Raw genomic sequence first — 18,755 nt, 5'->3', positions numbered from 1 at the left:
ACCGCAATCACAAGAGATTTTTCACACAGACTAGGTGCATCTGAGGCTGAAATATCTTTCTTGCACAATTTAGATAATCTGTTTAGCAATAAAGACAGAGTGGTGAGTGGTGAAAATGTGATGCTTGTTTATGTGTCCATTTAAAACAAAATAACAGGACACAGTACTGAAAATGTACTGTATATTTTTTTGTACAAAAACCTGTGAAGTGCAAGATAAATCATCAATATTTTTGTTTTATGGTCCTCTTAGACAGATATGAAGAGCTCATATGTAAAAACCCTTTAAGGAGGCATGCACACCAAAGCGTTTAAACGCGATTAAAAATGCCAGGCGGACGCCGACTGTAGGCGCTTGCCTGCTTTTCTCTGCCTAGCACTTTGGTTGCTATGATACTTTTGCTTTGTTTATCAGTTGTTGAACCAGGTTGGTTGTTGTGATATAAGTCACGTCCCTCTTCCATTGTGATTGGACCGCCGAGTGAGAAGTGACATTGATGAGCGTTTTTGAAAGGCTGCTTGTTGATCTGGATATTATGTGCCCATCCTCCCAAGATACCCGATTAGTGTTATTAGTACCCCAGGCACATCGTTTTACCATTTTGGCAGCATAAACACAATAAAATCGATGTAAGCTTATGATCTTACAATGCTTTTCTATGCGCTGCACTGAAACATGCAGTTGTCCGAGATCTGTGGCCGGTTGCATAAAACTTTAAGGCTAGTCTTAAAAGTTAGTCATGAATTTTTTTCTTCAAGACTGATCATAACTGTTTGAAGTATGTTACATAGAAAGGTAGATTGGTCTTATTTAAATACAAATAATAAGACTGATTAGCCCTAACTAATTGCTAGTTAGTCAGAATCATTCTTAAGAATCATTCTATGTTTATGCAACCGGCCACTGGTCCCAGTGCAACTGAGACTCAACTGCCATTGGCTCATCTGCGTTTGAGGGGTGGGGCTTAGTGATAGGTCAATAAAAAATATACGCTGCGCACCAGCGGAAACGCTTTGGTGTGCATGTACCAAGGGGGGGGGGGGGTGTCACACAGGACACATTTACTACGGTTGGAGGCAGCTTTAAAAAAATGTTCTATGCGCAGTGAGCATTTTTGTTTGCTGCTGCGCCACGCATTTTTGCGTGAATGTCTGTGGCACTGAATGTCGTAAGTTGAAAAAGCGGAAAAGCCCCCAACTTAATTTGCTTTTTTCCAGTGTCCAATCATGGGGGAGAGAGGTGGGCCTTCCATTCTGGTGACAAAAGTTTCTGCTAATATGGCAGAAACCAAAGTTTCAAGAGCGTTCACGCTTCAATATTTGACTGACACGGCAGCTGTCTCAGTGGCCTAGCAATATAAAAAATTTAAAATATAAAGGCAGTGCTGCCCCTCTTACGTTTTCAAGCGTTTAAAACACTATTGGTGTGATTGGCATCTGACATGTTTTCTTGTAAATTAGCATTTTTGTCAGGCTTTTATGTTTAGGTTCATTCATTTCACTTTAATGGCAATAAAAAGGTTATTAGTCATAAAAGGTATTTACTGTCTTTCGATGGAAAACCCTCGAAGTACATAAACAAAAATCCACTTCTAATAAAGTCTCCATTTAAGCTTCACTTGTCCTTTCTGAATAAGGTCTCAAAAATTCGGTCAATATCCCAATATATTCGTTAAACCTCCGTTTAACCTGGTAAAAAAACTCTTAAGGGGATCGCACACCAGCCGCGCAGCTCAGCGTCGCGCCGAGTCGCTTCTAGGACAACTCGGAGGTATTGTAAACCGGAAGTGCACATTAAATAGCGCAAGCTTCGTCAGATAGCGTCTACTCAAAATGCAAAATATACGTTAGCAGCCAATGTTAATCGTTAATGATTTGGGACAAATATGATGTTATTTAATGTTAAACTATGGTAGTGGCGCTGTGTGGCGTGACAGGGATTTGAGCAACTTCTTGAGTCACAGCTGGGTGGCGCGGACAGGCGCCACCGGGCGGCGCCGGTGTGCGTATACTCATAGAAAACAATGTGTTCGATTTTATTAGAACGGCGCGGCCGGTGTGCGATCCCCTTTACAGCTTGACAAAGGCATGCCATCGTTCATCCAATTCTTCTTCCGTGCACTTAGAAGACTTTGAAAAATCATTGTGGTGTTCAATGGTTTCTTCCAACAAACCAGTATTTCTGAATGACCTGAGGTCAGTATAAAGTGGATCTAAAGCAGGATAAAGTGGATCTTATACGTTCATCATCCGAAAGCACTTGATAAAAGTGTAATACGTGGCAAGAGCATTCGGTCTATATCATAATCTCATTTTTAAAGAGGAGCAGCAAAGGGTCGAAGGATGAAGCTTTACGTCCCTAGTGAAAACAGATGGGCTTTCTGAACACTCCTTCATACCTTCTCCTAACACTTCAGGGAGGGTCAATTACAGCATGGCCAAAACATCCTCTTTCTGGCAGTGGGATGCTGTAAGATGCTGTTTATTGTTATTGGATCGAAGCTTTGAGGAAGGTGGATGAAACAGAAATGTGAAACTAATTTCTGGTTTCCCCTTTTTGATTGCGGTTTAAACAACTTGTTCCTGCAACGTAAACGTGCCGCAGAGTTCAATCTGCTCTGAAGCACAAACAAATCACAGCTGGATGCAGCTGCATTTGGGCCTCATTTTCCCTGTCCGTAACGCTCAGAATGAGATGATAAACAGGTCACGAGTGAACCAGAGATCAGCTAAATGACAACCACTTGACGTGTTTAGACAGACGTGTGAATAGGGTCTTGGTTTCAGTGATTTTTAAGTTAGAAAACAGACTCATAAAAATGTGTTTTAATAGTGCTGATGTGTACGAACCACAGGCTTGGGTCACGTCACAACGTTCATGATGCTGGGATATGATGTAATCTTAAAAACTGAGCGCTACATTAACAATGAACAAACAAATTCCTTTATTTCACTTTGTTACCATGCTCTACCATATTTTCAACATTAAAATAAATTGTGTCCCAGTCTGTGCAAACCCAGCTTAAGTAATTTATTGTGACCTTGATATCTATAATAATGACTGAGTAAGGCCATGTCAAAGAATAAATGTAATGTTTCAAAATCCATGGCTAAGACTACTTTGATGCTTCTAATCTCATGATGACAGACACCATCACAATTGGTAACAGACTAAACTGTATGTGTGTTAATGTGAAAACGTGCTTACCAGTAATGTCTCATTGACATACTTGTCCAGACTCTCTGTAACTATATTAGGATCAGACAATACAGATTCCAGTAAGCTCACTGCTGCCCCCTCAAGACAGGTGGGGTTATGACAATATAGGGCAACCACAGCCTCTTCCTCTATCACAAGTCTTTTGCTACATGAGAGAGATACAAACACAAAAAAACTACATTCAAATGCACTGTGAATGTTATAACTAGATGTTGGTAACGTAAGCAATGATGTTGTGTTTACCTAATCCAGGCCTTACTGACTTCTTCAATGAACTCTTTGCTCAGACAGGAAGATGCACACAGTAGGGAGTGCTTTAACAGAGCACCAATGACAGGTGCCATATGTTGACATGTGACCAGGGGAACGCATGCGGTTGACATGGTGTGAATGTTCAAGTTTGAACACCTAGAAAAACAATTGCAAGAGTGGATTATTTCTTGTAGGGGTGGTTTCACGGATAGGGTTTATCCTAGTCCCAGACTAAAATGTATGTTTGAGCTGCCTTCATTTAAAAACATTTTGCACTGACATATCTTAACATATATCAAGTGCCATTTTTTGTCACAAAATGCAGACAAGTAATGTTTTTTAAGGTATGCTTGTAAAAACTACTTAAAGGGGCTTTTTTTAAGATGTAAAATAAATCTTTGGTGTCTCCAGAGTACATATGTGACGTTTTAGCTCAAAATACTGTATAGATAATTTATTATAGCATGTTAAAATGGCACTTTGTAGGTGTGAGCAAAAATGTGCCGTTTTTGGGGTGTGTCATTTTTAATGCAAATGAGTTGATCTCTGCACTAAACGGCAGTGTCGTGATTGGATAGTGCAGATTAAGGGGCGGTATTATCCCCTTCTGACATCCCAGGGGAGCCAAATTTCAATGACCTTTTTTTCACATGCTTGCAGAGAATTATTTACCAAAACTAAGTTACTGGGTTGATTTTTTTTCTAGGTTGATAAAAGCACCCAATTATAGCACTTAAACATAAAAGTTAGATTTTCATGATATGTCCCCTTTAAAGTGATACTCCAACCAAATATCAAAATTACCCCATGATTTACTCACCCTGGAGCCATCCGAGATGCATAGTAAATATTTTATTAAATATCCTTGCTTTTTCTAGCTTTATAGTCATAGAAAACAGGGATCAAGGAATAACTTCTGACTTTGCAACCCAAAAAAGTGCATCAATTCTTCAAAAAAGTAATCCACATGGTTCCAAAGGGTTAATAAAGGTCTCCTGTTTGTAATCAATGAGATTTTGTATTTCAAACTTTATAAACTGTAATAACTAGCGTAAACGTAGTGAGCCTTGGATGCCATACAGGTACGTTGCGCAATGACTCTTGTAAACCGCGTCCAAGTTGCCATAGTTACCGGAAGCTAGTTATTTTAGTTTACAAAGTTTGAAATATAATTTTTTTTACAAAATTGCATTGATTACCCGCAGAACGCCTTTATTAACCCTTTGGAACCATGTGGATTACTTTTTTGAAGAATGGATGCAATTTTTGGTAAAATTACCTCTGTGAAGAATGCATGTACGTTTGGGGTTTAAAGTCGGAAGTTGTTCCCTGATCCCCATTTTCTACTGTTATAAAGCAAGAACATTTACTAAAATAACTCAAAATGTGTTTGTTTATGTATCTTGTATGGCTTCAGGGTGAGTAAATCATTGGGTAATTTTAATATTTGGCTGGAGTATCCCTTTAAATCTCCTAACATAACTAAGGCCTAATCCTGGATTAATCTTAAATCTAAAGATAACAATTAATTCAGTGGCAAATATAATGAACAGATCAAGTAAATGTATTTATCATGATCTGATAAATGTCACAGGCACTACAGAGAGTCTGACATTGGTTGGTAAGTGTAAGAAGTGTTTATGGAAACCTCGCTGATGAGTTTGGCGAACCATCACAGCCTTTAATGACCTCCTGTGTCATTAATGAAACCACCTGAAAGTGACGACAGGAAAAAACAATTAGCAAATTCCCAAATGTAACGAAAACACAATTTAAAGATCAAATGCAATGTGCATTGGGGTTAAATAGAGCTATTGAAGTTAATTGGATAACACATGTGATTAATTATATATGTTTTACACTAATTTTAAACACTGTTAACACCTTTATTCAATGACATTATAACAGTTTCTTTCTGCTTCACGTGACTATGTTATACTCATTTATTTTAATATAAACTGGTAACCATTTAGTCACATATGAATAAGCGATATCTCATGTAAGGTAAATACATGCATCAGTATTATTTTAAAATGTCCAACCTTTTCAAGAGCGTCCAAGTGGTATTGTTGAGGAGTTAATCCGGCATGTTTTACTGTAGCATGATCTACACTGCCCTCCTCATCTGATATCAGATGACACAACAAACTCTGTCCAGAACAGAAAACAGTGCGATGACAGCTTTGAAATACTGTTTAATGTGACAACATCAAACCCTAATGTGTGTCCGTTTTCTTGACAATAATTTTTTCATCATAAATTCATCCATATGTTGCACAAAAAGAACAATAATAAAGAAAAGCACAATGGATCGGATGGCATTGCCTGCCCGTTTCTGAACGATTTGACAAAACACGTCTGTTTGTGGTGGGGCCATGTGGTTTCTTTAGGTTTCGAGTATGCTAAGATGTCCTCCGCAGACCCGAATAGCCTCAATTACTAACATCTGAACTGCAAAAACACGCTGCAGATCACACTTAACTGTAAGCTGGGCTGCAGCTACAGCACAGCCCAATGAAACAAGGCCTTTTTTAATTTGCCTGAGAGAAACATGGCATCCGTCACGATGACTTTTTTGTTGTTCTTCAAAGTAAAAAGTTGGACAGTACTAAACCATATGGGTGCCAAGGGTAAATCGAAACAACTCTTATAATATGCCTACAATTAAGCGAATGGAACCAGAACGTTTGTGGAGAGAAAGTTTGTTTAAATAAAACAACAAACAAAAACACACAATTTTTTACATGCATTAGAAATGAGAAAATGCATTCATTATTTGTTGTGTGGTTCTTGTTCATGCAAAATACTGGGTGGTTACCAAGACATTGCCATGCAGTTAGTAGGGTGTTCTTGGTGGTTTAAAGCACTTGAGAGGACTCGTTTCTCTATTTAATAGGATTTTTAATCCACCATATGAAAATGATCGATTACTTACAAAAGGATACGTTTCGAGTTGTGGGGTTTGATTTGAATGACAGAGACACATCAAAAGACAAAGTGACTAATAAAAAGATTAATACAAGGTTATTTTATCGTATAAAATCGTCATCTGAAGATGTGAATGTACTGTAATTGAGAAGACCACACAAGTCTCCACAAGAACAGTTTCCAGAGCTCCAGGAGGCCTGCAGGAGCAGAGGAGCCATCAAAGCCTGGGTCTGGGTCTCTCTGATGTGGAGAGATCGAGTCAAGCTGGCGCTTGAGAGCAAAGGATCATGGGAGATTTAGCAATAACGGAATTTAATGACAGACAAGACTTTGGTCCGTGGCACCGTGAAAGCCACATTTCTCTTTGTCTCTTCTGCAAGCTAAACCACCCACAAGAAGACAAACAAGATGATAATGCCTAACACTCTTAAACACGGCCAAATTGGCGTTCTGATTGACAGGACTGTTTGTGTATTCATGCTCAGTGAATAAATAAACACAGACATTCATTGCACTTTCGGCTCTGGGGGGTCAATTGGATCATACGAGAGGAACCTTGCGTGAGACAAACATTGAGGTCTATGATGATAGACATGAAGTACTTCTCAGATGAGTGAGCTTTCATGTTGATGGTGACAGTAAACAGCGCTCAGAACAAGGTTGAGTTAAATGGAAAAACAGACAACCTATTAAGGCCGCAGCAAACATGAAAACGGAAAAAGAAACCTCTGACAGTATTTTTAAATAGGCTGACGTAAAAAAGAAGAAAGACGTTCCGAAGACCCCGAGGTTAAAACCCAAACCAAATATATTTGCTACAACACAAGAGAAAGACTGAAGACATTGCATAGCAATTAGATTACAACAGTGTTATGAAGAAACCAACAGGTGGCGAATCAACCGGTGCTGCTTTGTCTTACATTTGTTTATTAAGTTTAATAAACAATGTTTTTATGTCTTGCGAAATTTTTTGTGATGTACCGCCAATGGCGATTTAATACAATTTACAAAAATATTTACCTAGTTGGCTAACACATACTGTCAACATCTAAAAATCTCATTGTAAATACCATTGTACATTCCCAAAAAAACACTGTATAACCATGAGACCATTTTTGTAATGACTTTGCATAGAGAACACCCAAAGATTTCCATCACAATAGGCTTTATGCCCAGCTGCACTACTTCCTGAACTTGAGCCAGCTCCTTGTTTCCTGTCTGCCATTATTGGACAAACTGATAAATCCAGGTGTGTCTGATTATTGTTGTTGTGACCACTGAGGTCAGGCACACCTGGAATAATCAGTTTGTCCAATAATGGCAGACAGGAAACAAGGAGCTGGCTGAAGTTCAGGAAGTAGTGCAGCTGGGCATAAAGCCTATTGCCCGCATCAAGCTAGGCCTAATCTTGAAGTCTAGTTTATTTTTTCACAGACTGTAATAGGCATTGTTAGCTAAGCAAGTAAATGATGTACAAAATGAAACACAACGTTTCAGCCTCTGACAGTGAGCGCACACCTCCTTCTGACTCCACTTCCCTTTATACAGTATAGGTCAAAAAACATCTGGCAAATTAAAAGTTTACTTTAAAAGCCCTCCTTTCATTAGCGCTATGTTTTATTAGATTTTTAAAAAAAAATAATCAAACAAACACACACTCATTTTAATCTGGCAAAAATGTGAGGGGTGCTGTATTACTTATTGTAAACCATCTGTTTGAACTCTGTTAAAAAAGTTGAAAGTCTACAATTATTTTAGTTTTTATGACACCCCCCCAAACTTGATTACCCTTTAAATATAAGTGTACATTGGAAATGTCTAAAAACACTTTTGACAGCTTGAAAACTGTCATTGTGTGGGGTCTGACATTTTTCAGTCAAATATTTTACAGGACCCATATAAGGAGCTTAGATGCATAAGCCACATCATTATCAAAAATTAGATAATGATATTAAATGAATGCTCTCAGCATGTAATATACATTTATCAAACACTTTCACTTCAAATCCACTAAATCCCTCCCTCAGGCCATTCAGAAATACCAGTTTGTTGGCAGAATTCGTTAAAAATGCTAATTTACGAGAAAACATGTTAGATGCACTTAGAGGGATCTGCATCTGTGCTCTTTATATGTACATGAACATACTGTATGAACAACTATTAAGGTTATACATTTGTCATTAGATCAACCATTTTAACAAGCGAGTATGGTATATTTTCAGATTTGCGGATTCACAGTTCTTACTTGCTGATGTAACGACAGTATTTTATAAAGTATCTTATTCATTAGTTTTACAGATTAGTGTTGGCTTTACCTTGATCCACATGTTGGCTTTCCGTTCGATGGCATTCAGAGGCTCAATGCTGTACAGACAGTTCAAACAGCGCAGCAGGAGCGTCTGGCTGCTCTCTGAGCATACATAAACAAGATCACAGGACAAAATCCCATTAATAAGATGTTGAAATGGCCACATTAATCATCTCCTATGTGAAACCCATAAACAGGCATACATACATATATATTCAGGCACAAAGTAGGCCTAGCTCTGACGTTAATATAAAAATATATAGAGGAGAGTTAAAAATCTATATTAATCTTGGAAATAAACCAAATTTTAGGTTTTTGAAAAACAAGATAATAAATTTGGTCTAAAGGTATAAAGATGCAATATCAAATACTAACAAAATCTGAAATTGATTTAAATAAATAAAAATAATTTTAAAATACAAAAAAATGCAAAAGAGATGCTGTGGTCCTACATTTGGACCCCACAGTATAAATTCTTACAGAACGTGAACTAGCGTGAACTAGTAAGATTGCATGTTAAGGTCTTAAAATGAAATGTGGGTGCAAAAAGTCAAAAAAGAAAGACAGGGAATAAAAATAACAGAACAAATGCCCAGGAGGCCGCTACAGGGTTCATTGGAAAATTAGTGTAAATACCCAACCCATGCAGACACATTTCTTGGTCTCAAATGGGAAACACACCCCCTGAGTGTAGAAGAGTCGTAAATTTACCATCCGCAATAACACATGGGTTCCAACACAGTCTTCCCAAGAGCTGGCCCACAAAGGGAAACGTCCTCATTGCCTCGCTAGTGGAGCTCTGTTATACAGTAAATACACACACACACGCACACAACAAACATACAATATACATTAATTGAGAATAAAACAACAGAAATAAACTGCATGGAAATATACATTTCACAGATACACAGATTCATACTTAAAGGAACAGTATGTAAGAAATGTATATCAATTAATCATAAAATGGCCCTGATATGTCACTAGACATTAAGACATCATTTTCATTTCAAATACTTATATCACTCACAACAGTGGTCTGGCCAGGATATTGTCATTTAAAAAGTGGAGTTGCAGCCCTCAACTGATGTTTATGTTGTCTTTTGTGTACTGGCCACCAGTTTTGTGATTGCAATACCAGTTTTGGCCACAATCCTACATACTGTTCCTTTAAATAGTTGTGATGTTGGCATCCACATGCAAATTGGACATTTCTATTGACTTTAATTGTACTGCATTTTGACTGCAGCAAAACCTCACCTTATCAAATATCTTGTATTGGACATTAATAAAATACCAATTTTTGTGATTTTAAATAAAATTTTGTTGAAAGGTCATATCAGACAATACAGATATAGAAGGGTTTGTCTTATCCTGTAAAAACTCTATATGTCCCTGCCCCATTTCCTCACAATACAAATATTAAATAAATATGCAATATTTGTGTCAATGCAACTTTCATGAAGTAAAATCAAGAGTTTTCCTTCCACTGGAAAAATAGTCCCTGACCGACTGTGAACAGCAACAGAATATTTCTTCACATGTGTGGCTAAGTGGTCTATGCAGTAAATAAAACAAAGCTATTGACCAATCAGAATCAAGGACTGTTTTATGAACACCAATATAGAATATAACATAATAAGAAATGTTTACGTTCAAGTTTTTTTTTTCAACAGTTAAAAATAAGTTATAAAACCAAGGACCACTGCGTATACATTGGCTCTTGGAACATTAAGGAAGATTTGAAGGCTCTTTGTGGTCGTTGAGAGAAACTCAGCAGGAGCCAATTTTCACTTGTCAAAAAACATATTTCTCAGCGTTTCCTCATCAAATAAAACAGTTAACACCAGATTTTGTCTGAATTCATTAGTCCCACTCAAAACTATGGTTTCCTCTAAGTAATAATGACAGTTTAAGTGCTCGCAGAGTTAACTGACATCACATGTATGAACAAATTAACTAATATGCAAAAAACAATCTTTATATCCAAATAATATTTGAGCCAACAATGCTCTTCATAAAACTATTCTCATGAAGAAAGGCTGGAAGAGTCACTGATCATTTCTTCAAGTCAGTTACGTAATTAATGAAAACCAGCATGCTAATGCAAAGCTATGTTTAGGATCGCAGATTTCTGCATCAGTTCAAGATGTTCCCCGTCAATTTACAGTATACTGGAAACTATACAAAGGATCTGAGCCTTTTTACATTTCATAGGCACATACGTTGTTAGACGATTAGTGATTCTGGGGCACCATTCCAATGGAACTCGAATTCGTCAAGCCTCACACAAGGAAAAACACCTCGTGCAGCCAAAATAATCACTACATCAACACGAATATACACAACGCACAACAAACTGATTATTCATACATAAAATCACTGATTAAAAAGGTTACAGACTACACTCTACACCCTTTCAAATAAAACACCTTTGTACCAAGTGCATATTAGTATCTCAAAGGTACATACTAAATGTGTGCATATACATACAGATATGCATGTGTGCATATCTGCATGTAAATGACACATATAAGGACCTTTTATAAAGGGTATCATCCAAGTTACAGCTTTTGTCCCAAGTCATGCCTACAAAAATGCTGTACGCTCCACCTCTGCACACAAAAAACAAATGTCGCATTATTTTACCTGTGCATAGTAACTTGTAATGACTGATCACAATGTTTGATCATTAAGGTAAAAATAAAGCAAATTTAAAATGAAATCACCTTGTAAATTTTATTCACATGCTTTTGCGATGTATAATCTATACACGAGTGATTTACATGTTAAGTCAATGCAAAGACGCAAACAGGCATCCTGCGCAGGGAACGCGCGGATGGCGAATTCTGCGTGAATTGAGGGTTCCAAAAACTGAGTTGAAAAATCTGAACTTTGGCGGATTTTGTGTCGCGTTAACCAATCAGGAGCTTGCTCTAGCAGTGACATGGTTACAGAAAGCGAGCAGAGGCAGAAAAACAAAACAACAATGGAGTACAATCATCATCGCTACACGAGACATCTTCGTTCTTTTACAGGAATTAAAAGGATCTTGTTTGGAAGAAAGTGAGTAAGGAGGTCGAACAATCTGATAAGTTTACTCAATTTGAGCTATTTAAGGCCCTCCCAAGACGCGAATTTACGCTTAAATGTCTCGAATGACTAATGAAGTGAGTAAACTCAAAATGTTCAAGTTTCCAACTACGCTTGAATAATGGGTGTTTTCCACCTCTTCTGTGTCTGGTGTGAACACACAGTAATACATACTCCATTGAACAGAATTCTTGTAAATTTTATGACAAAGATCCATCTTATAATTTAGTTCCCAAACAGGGGCAAGAGCAAATTTTTCAAAGTCTGTATGCACCATCCTAGAGATGTTTTCTCATAGGGGTTCAGGGGAAAAAAGCTTATGTACACATTCCCAAGTCAGCAAATACCGAATGTGTTCACATACACCAGCATCTCTCAGCCTCCCCTTGAGCACGGGCAGACCGACCGTGCCAGGCTTAAGTATGTTTACGGGACAGCGAAAACCCCCCTTTTCTGCAGTCCTGAGCAGTGAGTGAGAAAACCATGCAGGGTCTGATGGAATGCAAATGAGGAAAATTAATATAAATGAGACATTTTTCATCCCGCGGCGAGACTTTACTCATCCGAGCGCTGATGCTGACATTCATTTCGTTCAGACCGTTTTACGAGAGTCTGCCGGGAAAAACATTTAGGGCCAATTAAGAAATCTCGATCCCGTCACGTTGCTGAATAGCGTCACCGGAGCATGCCGAGACAGATGGAAACGGAAGAGATGATTGCATCTTGGCAGGACGGCCATTGTAAGAGAAAGTCTGACAACTGTGCGATTTGTTTTCTTTTCCAACACACCAGACACTGAAGCGGCATGGTGTGCAGGGCCAACATGAGATCGGCTGGTGTGAAAGGCCGCCGCAGGGTGAATAAAGAGCTCCTTTCAAGGTGTTGAGAGTCGGTGGGAGGCAGAAAGTTTCTTAACACTGGACCTTCACAGAGTTACCCTACCCCATGCTACCTCATCCAAATTCGCAACACTTGATGCAGGGATACATTAGGTTAACGCTGGCAGTCCCTGGGTGGCTATTAGACCATTAAATCAGCAGCGCTGCTGTGCCAATCTTCTGCCTTCATCTGCACAGTATAGCTTCTGTTAGGTCCACTAAATAAGAGCCCCAAGTTAAAGCACTATGACCTTGATTTTTTTTATATACTGTATATATATAATTTTTTGAACGCTGTACATATTGTACATTTCAATTTAACAAATTTCCATTTGTATAATGATGAGGAATATTGCTATACAGAAAGATATGGACGATCTAATTTATAGTTTTAGTTTATTGAATCTTGCATTATAGTTATTGGAATCATATGTGTTTAATATAGATATTATTTATACCATTTGTTGAAGACCTTGCAGAAGTTGCTGAAGAAAGCTTCTCAAACCAATAAGGTGTCTGCTTGTGTCCAGAAGCGTTGACCTGGAAGTAGTTTCACACCAGTTCACTGCTTTGGCCATCCAAAACTGCACTTCTGTCTCAGAAAAGGATGCCATTATCTGTAATCTGAGGACAAACAAAAATCTTGTCAAACATTAAACAGGGTGCTTTGACTTTAATGATGGAAAGGCAAGTTATTCACTTAAAATTCACCTGTTGTGTTCCACACAAGTCATACAGGTTTTGAAAAAAAAAGGAGAGTAAAATGAAGATTTTTTTAACAATCGCAATTACGATATCATGTGATCTTCTGACAGGAATCAAGTATTTTTGACAAATAAACATAACCTAACAAAATTAAAGCCATTAATGGCAACATCACGGTAATGCTAGGAGGTCAGATTCTCACATGGCAAAGCGTAGCGGAGTAAATAAAGACCTCAAACAGCTTGTGTGTGCAGGAGCAGGAGTTTGTGGATAATTGTTGCTCTTAGCCTTAATAACAGGTTTGTGAAAAACACAACAAGGAGTGTTTTTATGATCTGCTTGTAACGGCAGAGTTGTTTAATGTCTTGCCATCGCCCCTGCTGGTAAAATCCCTTGGGTGAGACAATGTAAATATATAATTAGCCTTTCTTTCCTTTTTTCAAACTACGAACAAACGCTTCTTGTTGACTTGTCATCCGTGCACAGCTTTTCACCAGTCCTTAGGGGGACATAGCTGCCTGGCCAATAAAATGCCACAGACAAGGGTGTAATTTCCAAAACAGAATCCTGGTAGAACATTATCGGATTTTGTGCAAGGGTAAAAATTACTCGTGGTATGTTATGCGCTAGACTAGAGAGTGTCAACATCGGCATGTACCAACGCATACTAATGCCCTGAGTGTGTGCCAGTCAAAAAACATGCTAGAAAAGTGACCACAAATGTATAATTAAGCTTTTGATGAGAAACAGTCAGTCAAGAGAAGAGTAAATCGAGTTGCACTTGTTTTGACCAAAACTAACTAAAGGTGACATGAAGTGTTTAAAGTCTGTTCAGACAGCTGGTTAAGCAATCGATGTTGCGACTGAAGTTCCTTTTACAGTGGTGCTAATAGCTTTGACATTTTCAGCTGGAGGGCACGCACATTATTACACATCACTAAAACAATCTGTCAGCCTTTCAGAGATGAAAGAAATCTATTAATTTTAATAATAAACTCTGTAAAATCACATTATCCTGTAAAATCATAAAAATCTCATTTCAGACCGATTCTGTCTAATTTACAGTCAATTTTTGTGCCAACTTGAATCGCCTGCATTTTTAAGAAACTCCACTAGGTGTCAATATAATATATTTCACCTATGATATTTCACCTCTAGTATTATGTTGATGATTTTTCTCATGTATATAAGTGACAAAACCATTCACAATACCCCATAACATCAAACTAACGTCACACTACTAGTTTGTGGTGCAATGTTTGGTAGAAAAGTTTATTTTTAGGTCAATACATGTAAACCACTTCTTGATTCTTAAAGATATTTTCTTTTATTAAGACATTATATCATTTTGCTCTGAATATGTTGCCAACTTTATTTTACATTTACATTTTTTTATTCATAAACAAAATAGTTCAAATCTCTTGTATGTGTCTTGTATTATTTTTTACTCGCAATAATAATTAAAATAGTAGATTTTATTACTTTATGAAAGTATTTTACAAATATTTAATTTGTGAAACCAAATATGTTTAATTTGTGTTTAATTTAAAACTATGCTTTGCTTCAGGTAAATCTATGTTATTTCACTTTTTGTAGCATTATTATTATATCATATGGCATTATAATTGAGATGCTTCCCTGTTTATATTTGTACTTTTATAATATCCTACAATAAAATTGTGTAAACAAATACAAATCAATATGGTTGAATTTTTTGACAATATTTAAAATAGTGAATAAATAATTTTCAAATAATTGAAGAGACCGGAGTCCGCTTTATAACACGGTTTCCATAGTCATTACCATAGATATGTATATAAAGGCTAGATGGCTCAAGGCGGAGTCAGCTGTGTCGTCACTTGGCGGCCATCTTAGGTCAGTGCTGCCATAGTGCTGCTCCCTGCTGCTCAGTAGCAGTTTTAACATAAAGTGGCATGGCATCTTACGCACAGAAGCCACTGGCACGTGCCACTATGTTTAGTGGCACTTCCGGTTTCCATTGGCTCGTACCAGTGGCTCGTCGAGTGGCACTTCCGGTGTCCAGTGGCTCATGCCACTTTTTAGTGGCTCGTCGAGTGGCACTTCCGATGGCCAGTGGCTCATACCGCTCCGTTTGGTTGCTTGTACACTGACACATGTCAGTAAAACTTAGGTCTGTTTGATTGAGGCATGTGACAGTGGCACTGATAGTCACCGATCGATCATTACAGATTCGAGCGTAACTTACGCGTGCTGCTGCTATGTTCATTTAATTGTGACACAATGATTTTGTGTGTCCTTTCTGACTCTGATGTTTCAGGTAACCGAATGCGTAAATTGAGTCGAGAGATAAATATATCATATTGACGCTCATTCATAAAGGAATTGTATGATCACAATATTTAAAATGGAAATGCATAATATGCAAAGTGTTTTCATTTAATAAAGCACAGTATTTGTCTGAGCCATGGTCGTGTGAAAATTGTGCATTTAATCAGTTTTTGTAAATCTTTTTTTTAAAGTAGTATGCCTAATTTAATTGAGTCTACTAGATACCCTTTAAATGAAAGACGAGATCGAAGAAAAAACTGACTCCTCCTTAAAGCATACTGTCGGCAACATTTAGATCCAATGAAATGCATAAAATAATAAATAATAAAAACTGTGTTTGATTTAATCGTTTGTAAAGTGTATTGCTAAGTGCTTTGTAAATCTGTTTTGCTTTGAAATAATCCAACAATTTATTTAAAATAATTAACATCTCATAAATGTTGTGAAATAATAATTTGTTCAAACCCTTATTTCTTATAGACAACAATCTATATAGACTATATAAAATGTAATTTTGAAGGGCACGTGACGTATCTGCACTGTCAACATCGTGTAAATATCAAGTTGTAAAAAAATAAAATAAATATCAAGTTGTAAAATATGTAATAGGACATTGTTTTTAAACATAAACATGGTTAGACTGACACCTACTGTTTTGGCGTGCATGTGTGTAAATGCGGTACTTTGCAGAAAAAAATATTATAATATTCTGCGAGATTCTTATAAATGACACTTTTTATTAAATACAACACATTGGCACTGTTTACAAATAAAAACATGGCACTCACAGACTACATTTTCACAAATAATACAATTAGAAAATTTATATTTAAAACTATTATACAATATACAATATAGCTCAGACAAATGTTGTGCTTTATTAAATATATAAAATATTTGCCTTCCCATTTTAAATATTTACATTTTTAATACTTAATTTTTGAATTATGATCATACGATCATCAAAATGTCCTTTTTAGCTCTCGATGCATTTCAAACATTCGGTTACCGGAAACACCAGACAGTCAAAAAAAACACACAAAATCATTGTGTCACAATTGAATGAACATAGCAGCAGCACGCGTAAGTTACTCTCGGTTCTGTAATGATCGATCGGTGAATATCAGTGCCACATGCCTCAATCCAACAGACCTAAGTTTTACTGACATGTGTCAGTAGACAAGCCACAAACGGAATGGTATGAGCCACTGGACATCGGAAGTGCCACTCGACGAGCCACCACTAAACAGTGACATGAGCCACTGGACACCGGAAGTGCCACTCGACGAGCCACTAAACGGAGTGGCATGAGCCACTGGACACCGGAAGTGCCACTCGACGAGCCACTGGTACGAGCCAATTGAAACCGGAAGTGCCACAAAACGTAGTGGCACGTGCCACTGGCTTCTGTGCGTAAGATGCCATGCCACTTAATGTTAAAACCCCTTCTCCTGCTGTGGACGGGACGTGAGTGACATACGCCAACTAAAATGCTCGTAACTTGCTGAATTCTTGACGGATTTACAAACGGTTTGGTTTTTTACAAACGTTATTAACGTGGCTATAATTCTGGATGCTTTAACATGTTTCATGAATTTTTTATTTATTTTTAGTATACGTATTCAGTGTCATAGGTACATCTTTGACGTTTATAACAAACCAATCCGTTTGAAAATCGGTAAAAAATTAAGCAAGTTATGGTCATTTAAAAGTACCTGCATCATTAAAACTCAATGCTACGAGTGAGCGAGCGCCCTGTCCTAAGATGGCCGCCAAAATGCGGACGTTCCACTCAATTGGCCATCAGCGCGGACGAGCCATCTAGCCTTTATATACATATCTATGGTCATTACTAATGCTGCGTTCCAGGCGACCTGTAACCCGTAACTCACGACTTCAAAACCACGACTCACGACTTTGAACTGGGAGTACATCGATCTAGTACGAGTTCACGGGTGGGAAGTCACGGGTTTGACTGCCGTTCCAGAGCACTTTCACCGGTAGAAGGTTGTAAAAACACGAGTTACAGGCTGCCTGGAACGCATAAGGTCGTGAGTCGTGGTTTTGAAGTCGTAACTCACGGGTTTAAAAACCTGCCTGGAACGCACCATAAGACATTTGCTATGGTGGTAATTTTAAGACACTTAACAGGTCAGGTGTGCGTTTATAAAAATAATGCATACCCCTAAACATTTAATTCACCAACAAATGTTTATTTTAGTTTACACGTATGAACATTAGTAACCTTAGTAACATTAACTGTTGTATTTCACTTCTGTGACTGATCACACGTACAAGCTCTGTTATTTTCCTCAATAAGCCGCTTTGGATAAAAGCTGCTAAATGCCTATATGTAAATCTGATTAAATGTACGAGTTATGTCACAAATATTAATTAGACAACGTCCTCACTTTCGTCAAAACCCCTGATTAATATTCATAAGGTAACATTTCGCCAAGGCAGGATTCGTTCGTTTCCATTAATAAGGCTTGCATATATACAAACCCAAGCAGTTATGATTAGATATTACCTTAAAATCAAATCAGTCAGCTGAAGAGAGTGTTTGTTCGCCAGATGCAGAGTCTGCAGATTTCTGTCGTTCAGTTTGACAGCACGCGACGTCGTTCTCCTGTTCAGTCCGACTGCTGACATGCACTTCTTGTCATCCCTTCTGAAAATTGTAGGCTAATGGTATGGAAGACAGTTAAATTAACCTAAAAAGTTTTGGCGGCATAGGCTGCAGTATTGTACAAATCTTTCTGAACTTCCCTCTTAGACGCTTAAACCGGATGTTGTCATCTGCTATTGGCTGTGCACCGTAAAAGGGGGCGGGGCGACACAGCAGCATGGACTGAAGTGCAAATCGAAGTAGATTTGTTTCTTTTTTATATATATGTGGTCATTAAAGTGTTTTATGTAGAATTATATAACATTATTATTACTTAGAATAATTATTTTAATCAGTTTTGTAACATATTTCTTTCATTTTAATAAATAAGACAGAAATACATAATACAGTATGCTACATAATTGGAAATGGGGGGTTCTGCTTTTCCTATTTC

At 37.6% G+C, this 18,755-nt stretch overlaps 1 protein-coding gene across 1 annotated transcript in view; it reads right to left on the bottom strand.

Annotated features, from left to right (window-relative positions):
• fancc (FA complementation group C) overlaps positions 1-18,463 on the bottom strand; it is a 32,039-nt gene extending 13,576 nt beyond the window's left edge. The window contains exons 1-8 of the mRNA XM_065247208.2: positions 18,224-18,463; positions 13,137-13,302; positions 9,419-9,506; positions 8,715-8,809; positions 5,514-5,621; positions 5,120-5,184; positions 3,463-3,627; positions 3,208-3,364 (exon numbers count right to left, since the gene is read on the bottom strand). Of these exons, the coding sequence (XP_065103280.1) occupies positions 3,208-3,364; positions 3,463-3,627; positions 5,120-5,184; positions 5,514-5,621; positions 8,715-8,809; positions 9,419-9,506; positions 13,137-13,302; positions 18,224-18,345 (966 nt within the window). The 5' untranslated portion in view covers positions 18,346-18,463. The remainder of the gene's footprint in view (positions 1-3,207; positions 3,365-3,462; positions 3,628-5,119; positions 5,185-5,513; positions 5,622-8,714; positions 8,810-9,418; positions 9,507-13,136; positions 13,303-18,223) is intronic.
• Between the last annotated feature and the right edge of the window lie 292 nt (positions 18,464-18,755).

The sequence above is a fragment of the Paramisgurnus dabryanus genome, chromosome 11 (assembly GCF_030506205.2).
Source record: "Paramisgurnus dabryanus chromosome 11, PD_genome_1.1, whole genome shotgun sequence".
Lineage (NCBI taxonomy): Eukaryota > Metazoa > Chordata > Actinopteri > Cypriniformes > Cobitidae > Paramisgurnus > Paramisgurnus dabryanus.
Note: the sequence above shows the minus strand (reverse complement) of the source record. Positions and strands in the feature narration are given on the sequence as shown.